Source organism: Talpa occidentalis, unplaced genomic scaffold (assembly GCF_014898055.3).
Source record: "Talpa occidentalis isolate TD23 unplaced genomic scaffold, MPIMG_talOcc4v2.1 talOcc4.12, whole genome shotgun sequence".
Taxonomy (NCBI): Eukaryota; Metazoa; Chordata; class Mammalia; order Eulipotyphla; family Talpidae; genus Talpa; species Talpa occidentalis.
Window position 1 is genome coordinate 102,331,184 of NW_023601212.1, and position 14,818 is coordinate 102,346,001.

The 14,818-nt window shown below is 66.8% G+C and overlaps 1 protein-coding gene across 1 annotated transcript; it reads right to left on the reverse strand.

The window, feature by feature from the left end:
• Positions 1-201: 201 nt before the first annotated feature.
• PRSS22 (serine protease 22) lies at positions 202-11,722 on the reverse strand. Its single transcript, XM_037508099.1, has 10 exons — positions 11,623-11,722; positions 11,076-11,099; positions 10,640-10,811; positions 10,196-10,473; positions 9,194-9,351; positions 8,449-8,701; positions 6,659-6,786; positions 6,077-6,146; positions 5,218-5,339; positions 202-381 (listed from the first exon to the last, which is right to left on the reverse strand). The coding sequence occupies exons 1-10, from the start codon at positions 11,720-11,722 to the stop codon at positions 202-204; spliced, it is 1,485 nt and encodes a 494-aa protein (XP_037363996.1).
• Between the last annotated feature and the right edge of the window lie 3,096 nt (positions 11,723-14,818).

Sequence of the window (14,818 nt, forward strand, 5' to 3'; positions counted from 1 at the left end):
TTTTTCTTTTTGCCCTGTGCCTACTCCGTTTCATCCAACACCTCACCTCCCCTCACCCTATAAAAGGGACATCCCCCCCCACAATGGGCACGGCTTCACGGACCCCCACCTTGGGTCCATGAGGTCCGCCCGGGGCGCAATACATTTTCCCTTCCTTTGAGAAATGTTGCCTGGCTCTCCTTGTCTTCACCGCGCCGGACCTTACAGCAGCGCCCCTAGTCCCGGTGCCAGAGGGTCCCAGGGCGAGGGGCCCCAGCCAGGCCGCCAGCTGTGCCAGGACGGGAAGCCAGGAGCCAGAGGACCGTTGAAGCGGGGCAGTCCCGCCCGCGCTGCCTCGTCCTTCCTCTCCTGCACCTGCACCGTGGGCGCCGCGAGGGCCTCCTGAGGTGGAACAGCCAGAGCTCTCTGGGCTGTGACCTGGCACGCAGCAGTGTTTCTTTGACAACAGGAGATTCTGTAAAGTGCAAAACGCTCTCCACAGCTAGAACAGGGTCTGGGCAGGCGCACCAGTGGAGCAGGCATGAAGGGCGACAGAGCTCATCCCTCAGACAGCGGCGACAGTCCCCGTCGCCCAAGGCCTTGCAGAGTCTTTTTTGTTTATGTATTTTGCGCACAAGAGCTGAGGTGTAGGGCCTCCCTGGTGGCGCAAGGGGTTAAGCACCACACTATGAAGCAATCCCCAGCCAAGGAGCAACCCACATGGCGCGGCAGACCTCTCCTGACCCGCCCGCTGCTCCCCTCAGCAGTTTGCTTAGGTCAGTCTGCCTGTTCTGTTCCCCACTCTGTCTCTGGTGAATCCTCTCACCCCCCGCATCTCTGGCCTGTACCCCAGCTCTTGTATGCATAAATAAATAAATCTTATTAAAAAAAAAAAGAAGAGCTGAGGTGCAGACTGAGGTGTGGGAGGGTGAGAGGATCCACCAGAGACAGAGTGGGGAGCAGAGCAGGCAGACTCACTGAAGTACACTGCTGAGGGGAGCAGCAGAGAGACAGGAGAGGTCTGCTGTGCCCTGGGGGTCACTCCCTGGCAGGGATCAAACTCAGGCCGCGGTGGTGAAAACCTGAGACTGGCCCCCAGGGAGGCCCCTGAGTCTGCCCGCTCAAGCACATCCACTTTAGCCTCTTGGCAGTAAAATGGCTGCCGAGCGGCAGGTCTTACACGCAGAGCAGAAGGAAGGAGATGGGCTGGCGGGGCAGGGGATGCGGCCTTCGATCAGGAACAAGCCGAGTCCCCGAGGCTACAGATGCAGCACAGTGAAGCCGCCTGTGTTCACGGCCACGGCAAAGCCGAGCCAGCTACCCAGGATGAGCGGAGCCAGGCCGGTGTCGGGAGAGGCCGCAGGGCAAGGAGAATCGGTCCGCGTGCAGTGGCAGGAAGGACACAGGGCAGGATCTCTATGCTCTGTGCAGACGGGGGACGGCGGAGTCCTGGAGCCCTCGGGGGCTTTGCCGGCTTTTATGGGGATTTACCAGGCACACGGCAGGCAGGGGTGCGGGGGGTGGGGGGGCCCGGGAGGCAGGCAGCCCCCAGCAAGTCCTCGCTCTGTCTGGGCTCTCCGGCCTTCTCTGCTGGTCTCTGCTGCGCTTTCGCTCTCCTTCGCTCTGACTCTCCGCTCTCCGCTTCTCGTGGTTCTGCTGGCATCTGTGACGCCGCCCTTAGAAGCCCAGTCTCTCAGCCCAGGTGAATCCATCTACACGTGCCCACACCCCGGGGCCGCCACCCGGCGTGCGTTCAGGACCGCAAGGATCCCTCATCCATCCTAAGGGCAGAAAAGCCTGATATCTTTTTCTCTTCCCCTGCACCGCGCCTCCAACGCCGTGCTGTGGCCAGGACGCACGCCCACCTCAGAACCCCGGCGCCGCACCGGCGGGGCCCGGGCCTGGGAGCCGCAGTAGCCAGGCAGGGGCGACCTCAGCCGCAGCCCAGCGGGTGTGACAGGTCCTGCTGCAGAGGGAGCTGCCAGCTGCCTGCGGCTCGCCAGACCACAGTGACACGGAGCAGCGCCAGGGCCGGGTGGCAGCAAAGGGGACCGTTCCCAGCCTGTGGGCCTGACCAGCCTGGCCCTCGCCCGGCACGTTCACGGTCAGCAAGGCCTGGAAGGGAGGCTGGCAGAGGCTACAGGAGACATTTGGGCCTCGGGGAGGGAACGGCCATGGCCCCAGAAGCCAGAGGCACAGCAGGGTGGGGAACCCTTCATGGGCATGGGGCGGCCTGGTGGCACTCCTGCTGGTCCCGCCCTCGCCCCTTCTGGTGCAGTTCTATGGCCACAAAGACGGGACCTACAAAGGCACAGACACCCCTACAAAGGCACCTCCGGGACACACCCGGTTCCTGAAGAAGGGGTCTGAAGCCAGCTTAAGGCAAGAGAAGGAAACGCTGTTACCACCCACACAAACCGAAAACGGGGCCTCCCTGGTCGCGCAGGGGTTAGTCTCAGTGCTATGAAGCTGTCCGCAGCCTCTGCAGCCCGAGTTCGATCCCTGGCCAGGGAGGTGACCGGCATGACGCAGCAGACCTCTCCTGTCTCCCCGCTGCTCCCCTCAGCAGTGGATTTCAGTCAGTCAGCCTGCTCTGCTCCCCACTCTGTCTCTGGTGGATCCTCTCACCCCCCGCAACTCTGGCCTGCACCCCGGCTCTTGTATGCATAAATAAATAAATCTTTTGAAAAATATCTGAAAAGAAAACAAAGAGACAAAGGCACAGTCAGCAGGCCGGGCAGAGGCGCTGGGGGAGACCCCGCCGGCAGGAGCGCGGCCTCAGCGGCAGGCGGCTCCGGGCAGCCACAACTGTAACAGGGTGGTCCCCAGGAAAGGGGGAAGTTCCAGGTTCCCTGCCCCACCCAAGGGAGGGTGGACCTGAGCAGGAAGAGGAGAAGCTGCAGAAGAGACTGAGGAAGGAAGCAGGATGGAGCCAGGAGACCTGGAGGAGGCGCGTGGAGCCTAGAGACACGTGAAGAAACTGCGCTTGTCTTTTGGTCGTGGACGGGGTGACACAGACGTGGGTGAGACCCGTGGGGAGGTGACCATGGCAGCTTTTATCTGGATGTTGATTTTGCTCTTTTCCTTCCGGGCTTGTCCGGTTGTTTGTGACCCTTCTCTGTGGGTCCCCACTGGAAGGTGCTTTAGACTTGTGGTAGACTTTGGGGCCTTGCTCTGGGCCAGTCCCATTTGGATGGACTTTTACCCACGAGGGGACGGGGCACTTTGGGTGCTTCGTTTAGAAACTAGATTCTTTGCCTTTCCTGTATTGTTTCCTAGTTTTATTAAAGTTCTTTCCCCTTAAAGTGTCCTATTGAGACAGGGCAAGCTAGGGTTATTAGGCAGTTTTAGGGACAGTGCAGGAGGGGACCTTTGAAGAATTTAGGGAGGCTTCAGAGATAAGGACAACCAAAGAAATATAACCAATTCCATTGGGAAAAACAAACATGCCAGGACCAAGGACAACATTGTTAATGCTGGTCCTGGTTTCCTTCAGGTGGTAAAGGGAGGCGGAGATTGGAGAAATGGAGAGTGGTTTAATTTATGGTCCCATTAGAAGGGCAGCTGTTTAACTTCAATGCAGGGAGGCCCATCCAGAGGACTGGGCCATAAATTTAAAGATGCAACAAATGGGAAAAGAGAAAGCTGTTAGATAAGGAATGTGAAGATCCCCACTCAGCAAATTAAGTGAGACAGCCGAGAACTGACCAATCACAGAGACTGGTGAAGTTTTAGAATAATGAGGGAAAAAAAGATATATATTCCCTGAAACACAATTCCACTTTGGCTTCCTTGCCCCTCCCAGGCCTGGTTCCCTGGCCTGGGAGTCCCACTTTATTTCTGTTCTTTTTCTCCTCAATAAACTTTTTCTTTTTCTAAACAAACTGCCTCTTCTCGCTTGCTTGCCTGAGCGTCTGCGAAGTTCCTGCTGCGGCTTCGTGAGACACCAACCCTGGGGGGTCTAGCGGCTGGGGCTCAGCACTGCCCTGCAGCCTGGAATCCGTTCCTGGCTGGGAGACTAGGCCTGACAATTCCGGTATCACTATGTTTTGTGTTGATGCGGCGGATGGCAGAACCCATTTAGAATAGGCAGGTTTGCGGGGTTTGGGCTGCCCCTCTCCCTGTCCTATAACAGATTAGCCCAAGACAGTTTTCCAACAGCAAATCGACATATGAAACAAACACACTAGAGAAACCAAAAATCACATTTGCGCTTATGGTAGCCAGTGCCATAGGGAAGCCCAATTTCCCCATGGGGCTGACTAACCACGGATGGCTCTGTCCTAAATCACGTTGGACGCCAAATCTGTTATAGGACAGGGAGAGGGGCAGCCCAAACCCCGCAAACCTGCCTATTCTAAATGGGTTCTGCCATCCGCCGCATCAACAGAAAACATAGGAGACTTTAAGGGGAAGGAACTTTAATAAAACTAGGAAACAATACAGGTAAGGCAAAGAGTCTAGTTTCTAGATGAAGCACCCAAAGTGACCCGTCCCCTCGTGGGTAAAAGTCCATCCAAATGGGACTGGCCCAGAGCAAGGCCCCAAGGCCTGCCACGAGTCTAAAGCATCTTCCAGTGGGGACCCACAGAAAAGGGCCAGAAACAACCAGACAAGCCCGGAAGGAAAAGAGCAAAATCAACATTAAGATAAAGGCTGCCATGGTCACCTCCCCACGGGTCTCACCCACATCTGTGTCACCCCGTCCACGACCAAAAGACAAGCGCAGTTTCTTCACGTGTCTCTAGGCTCCATGCGCCTCCTCCAGGGCTCCTGGCTCCATCCTGCTTCCTTCCTTCCTCAGTCTCTTCTGCAGCTTCTCCTCTTCCTGCTCAGCTCCACCCTCCCTTGGGTGGGGCAGGGAACCTGGAACTTCCCCCTTTCCTGGGACCACCCTGTTACACAACCACGCTTGCAGCGTTAGGAAACAGGAGCGGGACACAGGGACAGTGTGGGACCTGCGCTGGAACCCAAGGGCTGCGCTCTGCACCAGCACACCTGCCGCCTCGCTGCCCCCCGGGATTCGGGAGCCCCAGGAGGGAGTGGGGGCGCTGAGATGGCTGAGCAGCTCGGGGATCAAAGGGCCTCAAGTCAGGACGGAGCCTGGCTTGGGTGACCTTGACTGAGCTTGGGTGACCCGGGTGACCTTGACTCCGCAAATGGGACTGTCACCCCGCACCCCGAGAGCGCCTCTGTGGGCAGCAGGGAACCCCAGGAAGCCCGGCGGCCAGGGCTCACCTCGGACGTGGGTGAGGGCGTGGAGCCGGTGGCGGCCGGGTCCTGAGCAGGCAGCGGGGCTGCGGGCCCGCCAGGGCAGCGGCCAGTGTGGTGGCCCCGGGCAGGGGCTGTACGGGGGGGCCCTAGCGGAAATGGGGGGGCGCGGGCCGGGGGCGCTTTTCCCGAGCCGCAGAGCCTGGGATTTGGCGATGACAAGGCAGGCCCTGGGGCCTTGGGCCCGAGTGCGGGGCGCTTCCGAGGCACAACGGGGCCTGAGGCGGTGGCAGGGGAAGGTCCCTTCCCCCCCAGGAAACCAGGCTCAGGAGGCTGCGGCTGAGTCCGGCCGGACTCGCAGCCACAGGGCGGGCCCGTCGCCCCCGGGAGCCTGTGCCAGGCGGCGAGCGCGAGCTCAGGCGCAAATAAGGGATTTCGAGGCAGGCGTTTCCTTTCACGCCTGCTGCTCAGCATCATCCTCTGGCCGCGCCGCTAAATGACATGCCCCAGACACAGCAGCGGGTGAGCACCCCAGCTCACGGGCGAGCACCCCCAGCTCACAGGCAAGCACTCCCAGTTCACAGGCCGAGGACCCCCAGCTCATGGGCCGAGGACCCCCAGCTCACGGGCAAGCACCCCAGCTCACGGGCCGAGCACCCCCAGCTCACGGCGTAGGGGGTCCGCTGCACGGGGGCCGCACAGGCAGCTCAGCCGAGCCAGAGGCCGCAGGGCAGCCCGTCGGGGCAGCCCGAGAGCGAGGCCGGGAGGGGGAGGGGAGAAGAGGCCACGGGAGCCGTCAGCCTGGGACGCGGACCCGGCGTCCGCACCCGAGAGGCCCGAACAACACGTTCCATCCGAACCCACACATCTTCCGGGACCCTCCCACCTCCGCCTCCACCGCCCACCCGCCTGACCCGGGGCCGCTGCCAGGAGGCTGCCAGGAGGCTGCCAGGAGGCTGGAAGGCGCAGGAGGGAGGGGAATAGAGTCGGGGGTTAAGCCACCCCAAGGAGCCGGACCGGGGGGCTGCACGAGGCTCGGAGTCTTTCTGAGGGTTGGAGTTTGAGGAAGAGCCGAGGCCAGACCTCCAGGCTCCTGAGGAGAGAGCGCTGACCCCGTGTGGCCGGCGCTGGCCAGGGCAGTAAGGGCTCCGCAGGGCCGCCGGGGGAGCAGAGACATCCGCCTGGAGCCTGGGAGGAGGCTGCTGGCCTCTCCCCAGGGTGCTCCGGACTTGACTCAGGGGACTGGCCCCAGTGCTGCTGTCCCTGACCACCAGGGGGCCGCCACCCAGATGGTTCCCAGGGGACGTCTTCCAACCCCACCCCCTCAACCCCCCCCCCCACCCCGCCTCCGACCCAGGAGCAAAGGGGCATCTCTAGGATCCTGAGGGAGCTGACACAGCACCGCCCCCAGCACCCCCACCCTAACTGGGCAGGGGCCGCTGGGCATCCTGTCCCACTGCAGACCCACGTGCCTGCTCCCCTCCAGGGCCAGCAACCCCTCAGGCTCCTCCAGGAGGGCAGGAGGCTCCCGCGGGCCCTGCTCCAGCAGGCCACTCACAACCTCTGGGGCGCCCGCGAGCCGGCGCAGGATCGCCCCTGCCGGGAAGCCCCAGATGGTTTAGGAGCCCACCCCAGGGGGGTCCTCTGTGTCCTGAAGGCAGGAAACTGAGGGACAGAGCTCAAGGTAAGAAGGGCAGGACAGAAAGCGAGACAGGACAGGGACAATGCTCAGGGACAGAAGCAGGATGCAGCAGACCAGGGACAGCACGGGGGCCGGAGGGGGCCAGAGGGCACAGAGGAGGGGCGCGCATCAGAGTAGTGGGGACAGGTGGAGGTGGGTCAGGAAGGTCAGGCTGCGCTCGGCATCTGCATGACCCCTGCTACAGGCCACATCTCTGCTGGGCAGGAGGCCGGTCAGTGGCTCTTGTGACCAGGGGTCACCAGGGTCCTCAGAGCCTGAGCTCCCAACTGTGCTCCCAACAAGGAACCCAGGTCCAGAGCAGCCCTCAGCCCCTCACCCCACAGGCCTGACACTCAGCTGTGAGCAGAGGGGTCGGGCCCCCTGCTCCCCAACCCTGGCCAGTGGTCCCCCGGGGCTGGAGCCACCGCTGCTGCAGGAAGCACTTCCGGGTCCGAGGCTCACCCAAGCAGCCCCACGGCAGCCCTGGGCGGGCAGCGTCGCTGCCCCCACCCCGCAGCGGGCAGACGGTGGGCCCGCCGGCCCTGGGCAGCAGCGAGGGCTGGCTAGGAGAGCCGGCTGCGGGAGAGCGGGCCCCGGGGCCCAGCTCACCCCACGCACCCCAGCCCCCGTGGGCGCAGGCAGGTGACTCAAGCAGGTGCCTGACCGGCTGGGCCCACAGACCTGCTGTCTCATTGTTTTGCTCCCTCCTGCGAGGGAGGATTCACAGGGTCATGAGTGAGTCACCGAATCCGCCGCGGGGTGTGGAGGCCCAGGGCGCGCTGCCCACACCGGGGAGCCCCTCCCCGACCCGCAGCCCACGGTGTTCCGGCGCCCACGGCCAGTGGCCGGTTCACAGCCCGCCGCTGGTCACAGGCGCCCGCTCTGGCGCCGCCTCTCAGGCCAGCCTGCTCAGGAGCCCCACAGGCCCCTGGGGCCCAGGGGACCCTGCAGCTCCCCCCTGAAGCGTGTTAGAACTGGGTGCCCGCGCCACTCGGCCGCCCTGCAGAGGTCAAGGGTCGCGGCCCAGCCGCAGGTGGACAGAGACGGAGCCCCTGGCCAGGTCACTTCCTCATCCCCACCTGCGCCCATTTTAGCACCCACCGGACAGGGCTCCGGGGAGAGATCAGGAGCTGGGGAATAAATAATTTATTGAAATCGGGGGAATAAATAAGATCGTGGGGGGGGTAACAGAACTATAAAAATCGGGAACAAGTATATACAGGCAGGGGGCGGAGCCTGACCCGGGGCGGGGCTTCCGACAGGGGCGCGTCTTCCCGGTAGGGGCGGGGCCTCTCCCGGGGTGGGGCGGGGCTTCGAATAGGGGCGGGGCTATCATCAGGGGCGGGGCCTGTACGGGGCGGTGCTTCCGGCAGGGGCGGAGCCTCGCGCAGGGGCGCGTCTTCCCGGTAGGAGCGCGTCTTCCCGGTAGGGGCGGGGCCTCGCCCGGGGCGGGGCGGGGCTTCCCGGCAGGGGCGGTCCCGCGCCGGCTCGCGGGCGCCCCCAGAGGTAGACGGCGTATTTACAAGGCAGGCGCCGCGCGCGTCAGCGGGGCGGGAGCGGGCGCCGGCTCCGCGCACCCCCGAGGCGGGCGACCCCGGCCGCGCGCGGCGCCCCCTCCGCGCGGGCCCGGCCCCCGGCGTGCCCGGCGTCCCCGGAGCGGCCGCGGAGCTGCACCCCTTGCACGATCCTCTGCACCCAGGAGCGGTGGGCGGTCAGGCTGATGTAGACGCCCGGGCGGTTGCGCTGCGCGCAGCCCTCGCCCCAGCTGATGATGCCCGCCAGCAGCCAGGTGTCCTCCACCTGGCACATGAGGGGCCCCCCGGAGTCGCCCTGTGAGAGGAGGGGGGTTAGGAACGCCCGTGGGGCACAGGGTGGCCTAAGAGTCCCTCCTAGTCCTGGAGGCTGCGCCACTCCAACTCCACCCTGGAGGCCTGCAGCAGCCTTCGGGATCTCTGGGAGAGCAGCCCCCCTCTCTGAGCCGGAGAGCACCCCTTGCTCTATGGAGGAGGATGCTCAGGCTGAGAAGCCACTTGCCAGGGCCAGTGGGAACTGCAGCCCACCCCACAGTGTCCAGGGGCCGCCCTCACCATCCTGCCACCACCCCCCGGGCAGGAGCAGGGGCGGGAGGGGAGAGCCCCCGGGGAGAACGCAAGCCCCAGGTGGGTGCAGGGCACCGAGCTGCCCGGTCTGGTATGTGCGCAGGTGAGTGAAAGCCCCGCAGGCGGAGGCCAGGCTATGCAGGCACCGGGCGGCCACCCTCACTGCCGGTCCTGGAGAGTCCGGCGCAGGCCCGGGCCCGTGGGGCGGCTGGAGGGGGCTCACCAGGCAGGCGTCGCGCTCGCCCTCCAGGTAGCCGGCGCACAGCATGTCCTCGGTGATGGCGCCCTGCCCGGCCCCTCGCCAGTAGAGGCGGCCGCAGACTTCCGAGTCGATGATGGGGACCTTCAGCTTCTGCAGGGTCTGGGGGTGTGACAGGGGCACTGGGGGGGGAGGTGGTCAGGCTCAGGCAGCGTTCCTAGTCGCCTCCACAATTCCCCGCCCCCAGCCCCGGGACTGGCGGGTCATCACTCTGGGCCTAGGTCTTCGCCTCTGTGCCCGCTGGTGCCCAAGGGTGCCGAATCGAGCCTCTGCACCCCGGCTGGCATCTCAAGCCACGGACAGGCGAGGGCACGGGCGGGCGCCCCTCTCGGGCCCTGTCCACAGCGAGGAGACGGCCACAGACAAATGGTCACCGAGTGGTCACTGGTGGACCCCCAGCGTAGGGGGTCGGGCCCCAGGGCAGCCTGCAGACCCCCTGCTCCCAGCACCTGCCCGCGGAGACAGGGGTGGGCGCGGGGGATGGCCGCCCTCACCGGTGGGCTCCAGGACGCAGTGCTCCCCATCTCCGGAACTGGGGTGAAGGCCTTGCCCGCTGTCCTTTCCTGGGGCCGCTCCCTCCCCCACTTTCCTGCCTCCGTACTGAGCCCACTTTGTGTTTCTAGATGATGCTTCCTAAGCCCCCGGCTCGTGCGACAGGGTCACTGTCCCGCTTCCTCTTGGGCATCGTGCCCGCGCCGTGGCCTGCTGCCCGTGCCTGTCCGCGGGGCGCTCAGGGCGTTTCCACAGTGCCCGCGGGCAGGCCGGGGCCACACGGGCCTCCTCTCGGCCTCCCTGCACCGCCCGCAGCCTCACTGCTCCGTGTCGCTCAGACCTGCCGGACACGCTCCCGCCCGCGCCCCAGCCCGGCGCTGCTCTCCGGCCGCGGGCCTCGCCTTGCTGCCCGTGGTGCCCGGTCTCCAGGGCGCGCCGCCCGCACCCACCCCCACCCGCCGGGGGCAGCCGCACCTCCGTCGTGGACGCTGCCCCAGCCGGCGATCCAGCAGTCGGTGTCCGGAGGGAGCCGCACGGAGGCGTCCGGCAGGCAGATGGGCAGGACCCGCTCAGAGAACTGGACGGGGCGCTCCAGGCGCACCAGGGCGATGTCTGCCCGGGTCGCGTCCCTCCAAGAGTACACAGGGTGGGGGTGCGCCCAGGCGATCCCCACCTCCTGGGACCGCGGGCCGGGGTTCCCCAGCTGCCAGGCCCCCAGCAGCACGGAGAAGTCGGAGGGCTTGTTCAGGTTGCTGGAAGGAAGCGTGGGGTCAACCAGGGCCCCGGGCGCCGGGCAGTGCCGGGGGCGCCTGGGGAGGGAGGACCCCTCTGAAGACCCCGGACAGCGGCGGAGGCGCCTGGGTAGCAGCAGGGTCCCCGGGGAGCCCCGGGCCGGGCTGTGGGGCGCGGCGGGCCTACCCCTTGAAGCAGTGGGCGGCGGTGACCACCCAGCGGCTGGTGAGCAGGGAGCCCGCGCAGTGGTGGGTCCCGTTCTTCCGGATGCTCACGACCCACGGCCACTCGGCGTCCGCGCTGTCCGCGCCGCCCACCACGCGGTTCAGCTGCTGGGGCTTCCCGCAGGCCGGAGGGGCTGGCGGAGGAGGGGCGCGGTTCCCATCTCCCCACACTTCCTCGCCGCCCCGCCTCCCGGCGCCCTCCCGCTCACCCCCTGGAGCCCCCCCCTTCCCCCGCCCCTGGCTTTGACCTTCCTGGGCCCCGGGCGACCCAGGTGGCCCTCTCCAGGGTCGGCCCTCTGGGCGCCTTCCCTGCCCGCCCTGCCCCGCAGACAGACCAGGACAGACAGACCCTGCGTCCCCTCCGTGGCCCCCGCCCCAGCCACTCACCGCCTACTCACCGGGGGTCGGGACGGCGTGCAGGGCTGGGGGCAAGAGAAGCCGGGGTCAGACGAGCGGAGAGGAGCCCCAGTGCCCGGCGCCCAGGCCCTCTGCACCCCAGGCGGCTCCCCCGCGGCCCCGGGCGGCAGAGCCCCGGCCCCCGGCCCCCTCCCGCAGCCGCCTGCCCGGCTGTGCCAGCTGCCGCCCGCCCCGTCCCGGCAGGAACACCCAGGCCTCCCGGCGCCCTCGGGCCCACGATCCTGGCCGCTCCCCGCAGGGGCCCTACGGAGGCAGCGCCCGCAGGTGGGGGCGTCTGTGAAGACGAGCACCCCGCAGGCCCTCGGCCCCGTCCTTCGTGCCCGCCTGTCACCAGTCCTGTGGCTGGAGGGGAAACTGAGGCTCGAAGCAGGCAAATGACACGCCGGCGGTGGACAGAGCTGGCGCGGACGGGCGGGCGAGACCCAGCCGGCCCCGCGGACAGGCGGGCGGGGGCACAGACAGGAGGGGCCGCGGGAGACAAGAGGCGCGCGGGAGGGGCCCTGGCGAGGGCGGGCGGCGGGGACTCACCCGAGGGAGCCGGGAGCAGGAGCAGGAGCAGGAGCAGCAGGGCGGCGAAGACCCCGCGGCCGGCCGGGCCCAGGGCCGGGCGAGCGCTGGCGGCCACCATGGCGGGTGGTGGGCGCGGCGGCCACGACGTGTGGAGTCCGGGGATGTGTGGGTCCCTGCAGGTCGCCCAGGTTTTATCCTCGGAAGATAGGGCGGAATGCGGTTGGACCAGTCCCGGGTGGCTCAGCCCGCCCGCGGGTCACAGGGTGGAGGAGGCCGCAGAGGGAGGAAATGCCGTTATGGGCCTGGGGCTCCCGCACGCCAGCCCCCCCATCCCCCCCAATCCCGCCCCCACCCCCACCCCACCCCCGCCATTCTGGGGCTGGCGGGAGCAGGAGCTGAGCAGAGGCTTCGACATGGACTGTCCAGGGGCAGAGAAGGGCCTGCAGCTAAAGGGAGGGGTCGGGGCTGGAGCCCTAGAGGCCTGAGTCTTGGGGGAGGCTGGGGGGCATGGGCTGGGGGGCTGCCCGGCACAGCCTGGGCCCGGCCTCTGTGACTCAGCCAAGTGGGAACCCGTTGACCCACTTCCCAGCCCCGGTGACCACGCTGCCCACCCCTTCCTTTAGGCCTGCACCCGGAGCCCTGCACCCAGACCCCTGGGCAGCCTGGGGGGTGTCACTGAGGGGCGGTCCTTAAGGGCCTGGGTGGGGCTCCACACCCCACTTGGCCCCTGCACTGTGGAAGCCCTGATCCCCCAAGGGTCACAGCGACTCTGGGCTGCTCTTGAGGACCCCTGGTGGGAGCACTGGTGCCCCCCCAGGAGACCCCACTGGTTCCGCCCAGACTCAGCCCTGCTCCCCTCACCCCCAAGATGTGTGTGCCCACCCCAGGGTGGGCGCCCAAGGGGCACCAGCCACACAGTCGGCCCCGTCCCTTGCCTCTCAAGCCCCCTCTCACTCCTATTTGCAGGCAGAACCAGGCCCTGGGGCGCCTGGTGGCACCCAGGCTTGTGAGTGGGGACCTGGGCCTGAGCCCCGATTCTGGACGCAGCTCAGTGGAGCCTGAGGGAGCCCAGCTCAGGGGACAGAGGTCATCACCCCGTTGTGTAACGGGGAGTGGAGTTTGGGGAGCCAGGGGCACCTCACCCCCTGGGGCTTGGGGTCTGGAGAGGGCCCCAGGGCCTTCCGAGCTGTGGGGTTTCAGGGGCTGGCAGGACTCCGCTGGCCCCGGGAATGGCCTGGGCGGGTTTCCCAGACCCCCGCAGACACAGTCTGGACTCCAGCGCCCGACGGCCTGGTGCTCCGGCCCTGCTCGGCGGGGGCGGGGGGCGGGGGCGGCTGGGGGCTAAAGGGCAGACACCAAGGAGCCCCCACCCACCTCACTCGAGGACAAGTGGGCACCCAGTGGCCCCAACTGAGGCATAATCCTCTGTCCCAGGCCTGGGGGGCGCGCGGGAGAGCAGCCGGGCGGGGCCTGCCCCCTTGGGGCCCTCAGCCAGTGGAGCAGGAGCCGGCCCTGCCCCGCCTCAGTGACTCACTCTCCTGGGGTCCCCTCCACACCTTGTGACTGGCCCAACCCATGCTCCCCCAACCCGCTCCCTTCCCGAAACTAAGGTGGCTGGTTGCCCCTAACCAGTGACATGCACGTACTGGGCACCTGCTGTGTGCCACACATGTGCTGGGCAGCGGGGCTCGCGCTGAGTAAGACACAGGGGCTACCACAGGCAGCCTGCCTCTCCCGGGGCTGGAAGGGTGGGCGGTACTGACAGCGGTGTCTTGGGGGTGGGCACAGAGGCCCTGGGACTGGGCAAGGGGTCTTGGGGAATGGGGTGGCTGGTACTGACCCTGAGGGCCACCCCAATACTGGGTGCCGTACGCAGTGACTCCTGGGGAGGGATGGTGTGAGGAGGCGCCCGGTGACTCCTGGTCTAGGTTGGAGCCTGGTGCACACGGGTCTCAATAGGTGTTTGTTGAATGAATAACTGAGTGTAGAAGGGGTGAGTGGAGAATTCTGCTAGGGGCCAGCAGCTCCCACCTCCTGCCTATCCAGTTTCCTCCCCACCCCAGCTTCTCTGCCTTTCATGAGGCCTGGACAGATGCCCTGGTGACCCGAGGGACGGGCATGTGCCGAAGATGCTGCTGTCCCTGAGCCGGGGGCCAGGCAGGCCCACAGAAAGGGGCCCGCAGGAGCCGAGGAAGTCCGGAGAAGCGGGGGAGGCCTTCCTGGCACGAGTCCTGGGCGAGGGCCCCAGACAGCGGCGCCCTGGTTCCCAGGCGTGGAGACCCTGGCAGGATTCAAAATTCATTCAACAAAATACCGAGTGCCCGCTGCGTGCCCATCCACACCCCGCACCCCGGCTGCGCGTCCTTCCCGGGGGGTGACACGGATGGGCTGGGGGCGCAGCCGGGCTGGCAGACCACTCACCGGGGCCGGCCCGAGGGCCACGCTGCACGGGCGCTGGGCGCGTCGGGGGCACTAGGGGCAGAGGAGGGCGTTCCATGTGGGGGACTCGGGGGCACCCACAGGGAGGGGCCTTTGCTTCAGAGCAGGGGGGCAACTGCTGGCCTCAGGGGAGCGGGGGCAGAATGCTCCCCAGATGGGAGGCACCGGGAGGGGCGGGGGCCCCCGGGCCTGGGGGGCGCTGGTTGAGGGGCTGCCCAGCACAGCCTGGGCCCGGCCTCTGTGACTCAGCCAAGTGGGGACCCGTCCAGCTGTTCCCGGGGCAGCCTTCGGGCGGCCCTGGAAGGGGGATGGGCAGATAAGACAGTGAGGGTGGGGGCTCCCCAGCGGCCTAGGGGTTGATCTCAGGCTGTCACGCTTCGGCCTGAGGGAGCTCCCCCCAGGGCGCGGCGACCTCTCCTGTCTCCCGCTGCTCCCCTCAGCAGTGTGTCTCAGTGGATCCGTCTGTTCTGCTCCCCACTCTCTGTACCCCCCCACCTCTGGCCTGCACCCCAGCTCTACACAAAAATTTGAAGAAAAAAAAGGCAGTGACAACGGTCCTTGTCGGACCCTGCCCCGGCACCGGTGCCCCGGGCAGCCGCCCTGCCCGACCCCACGCGCGGGCTCCCGGCCCAGCGCCAAGGCAGGTGGGCGACGGGGAGGCTGGTCTCCCCGGAGGCGAAGGGCCCGGGGGCTTCTTGGGGCAGCTGGGACGGGGATCCAGGCAGAGACAGGCCGCCCACCTCACCCCCCCCCCAGTGCACGTGGCCAGTCCCGC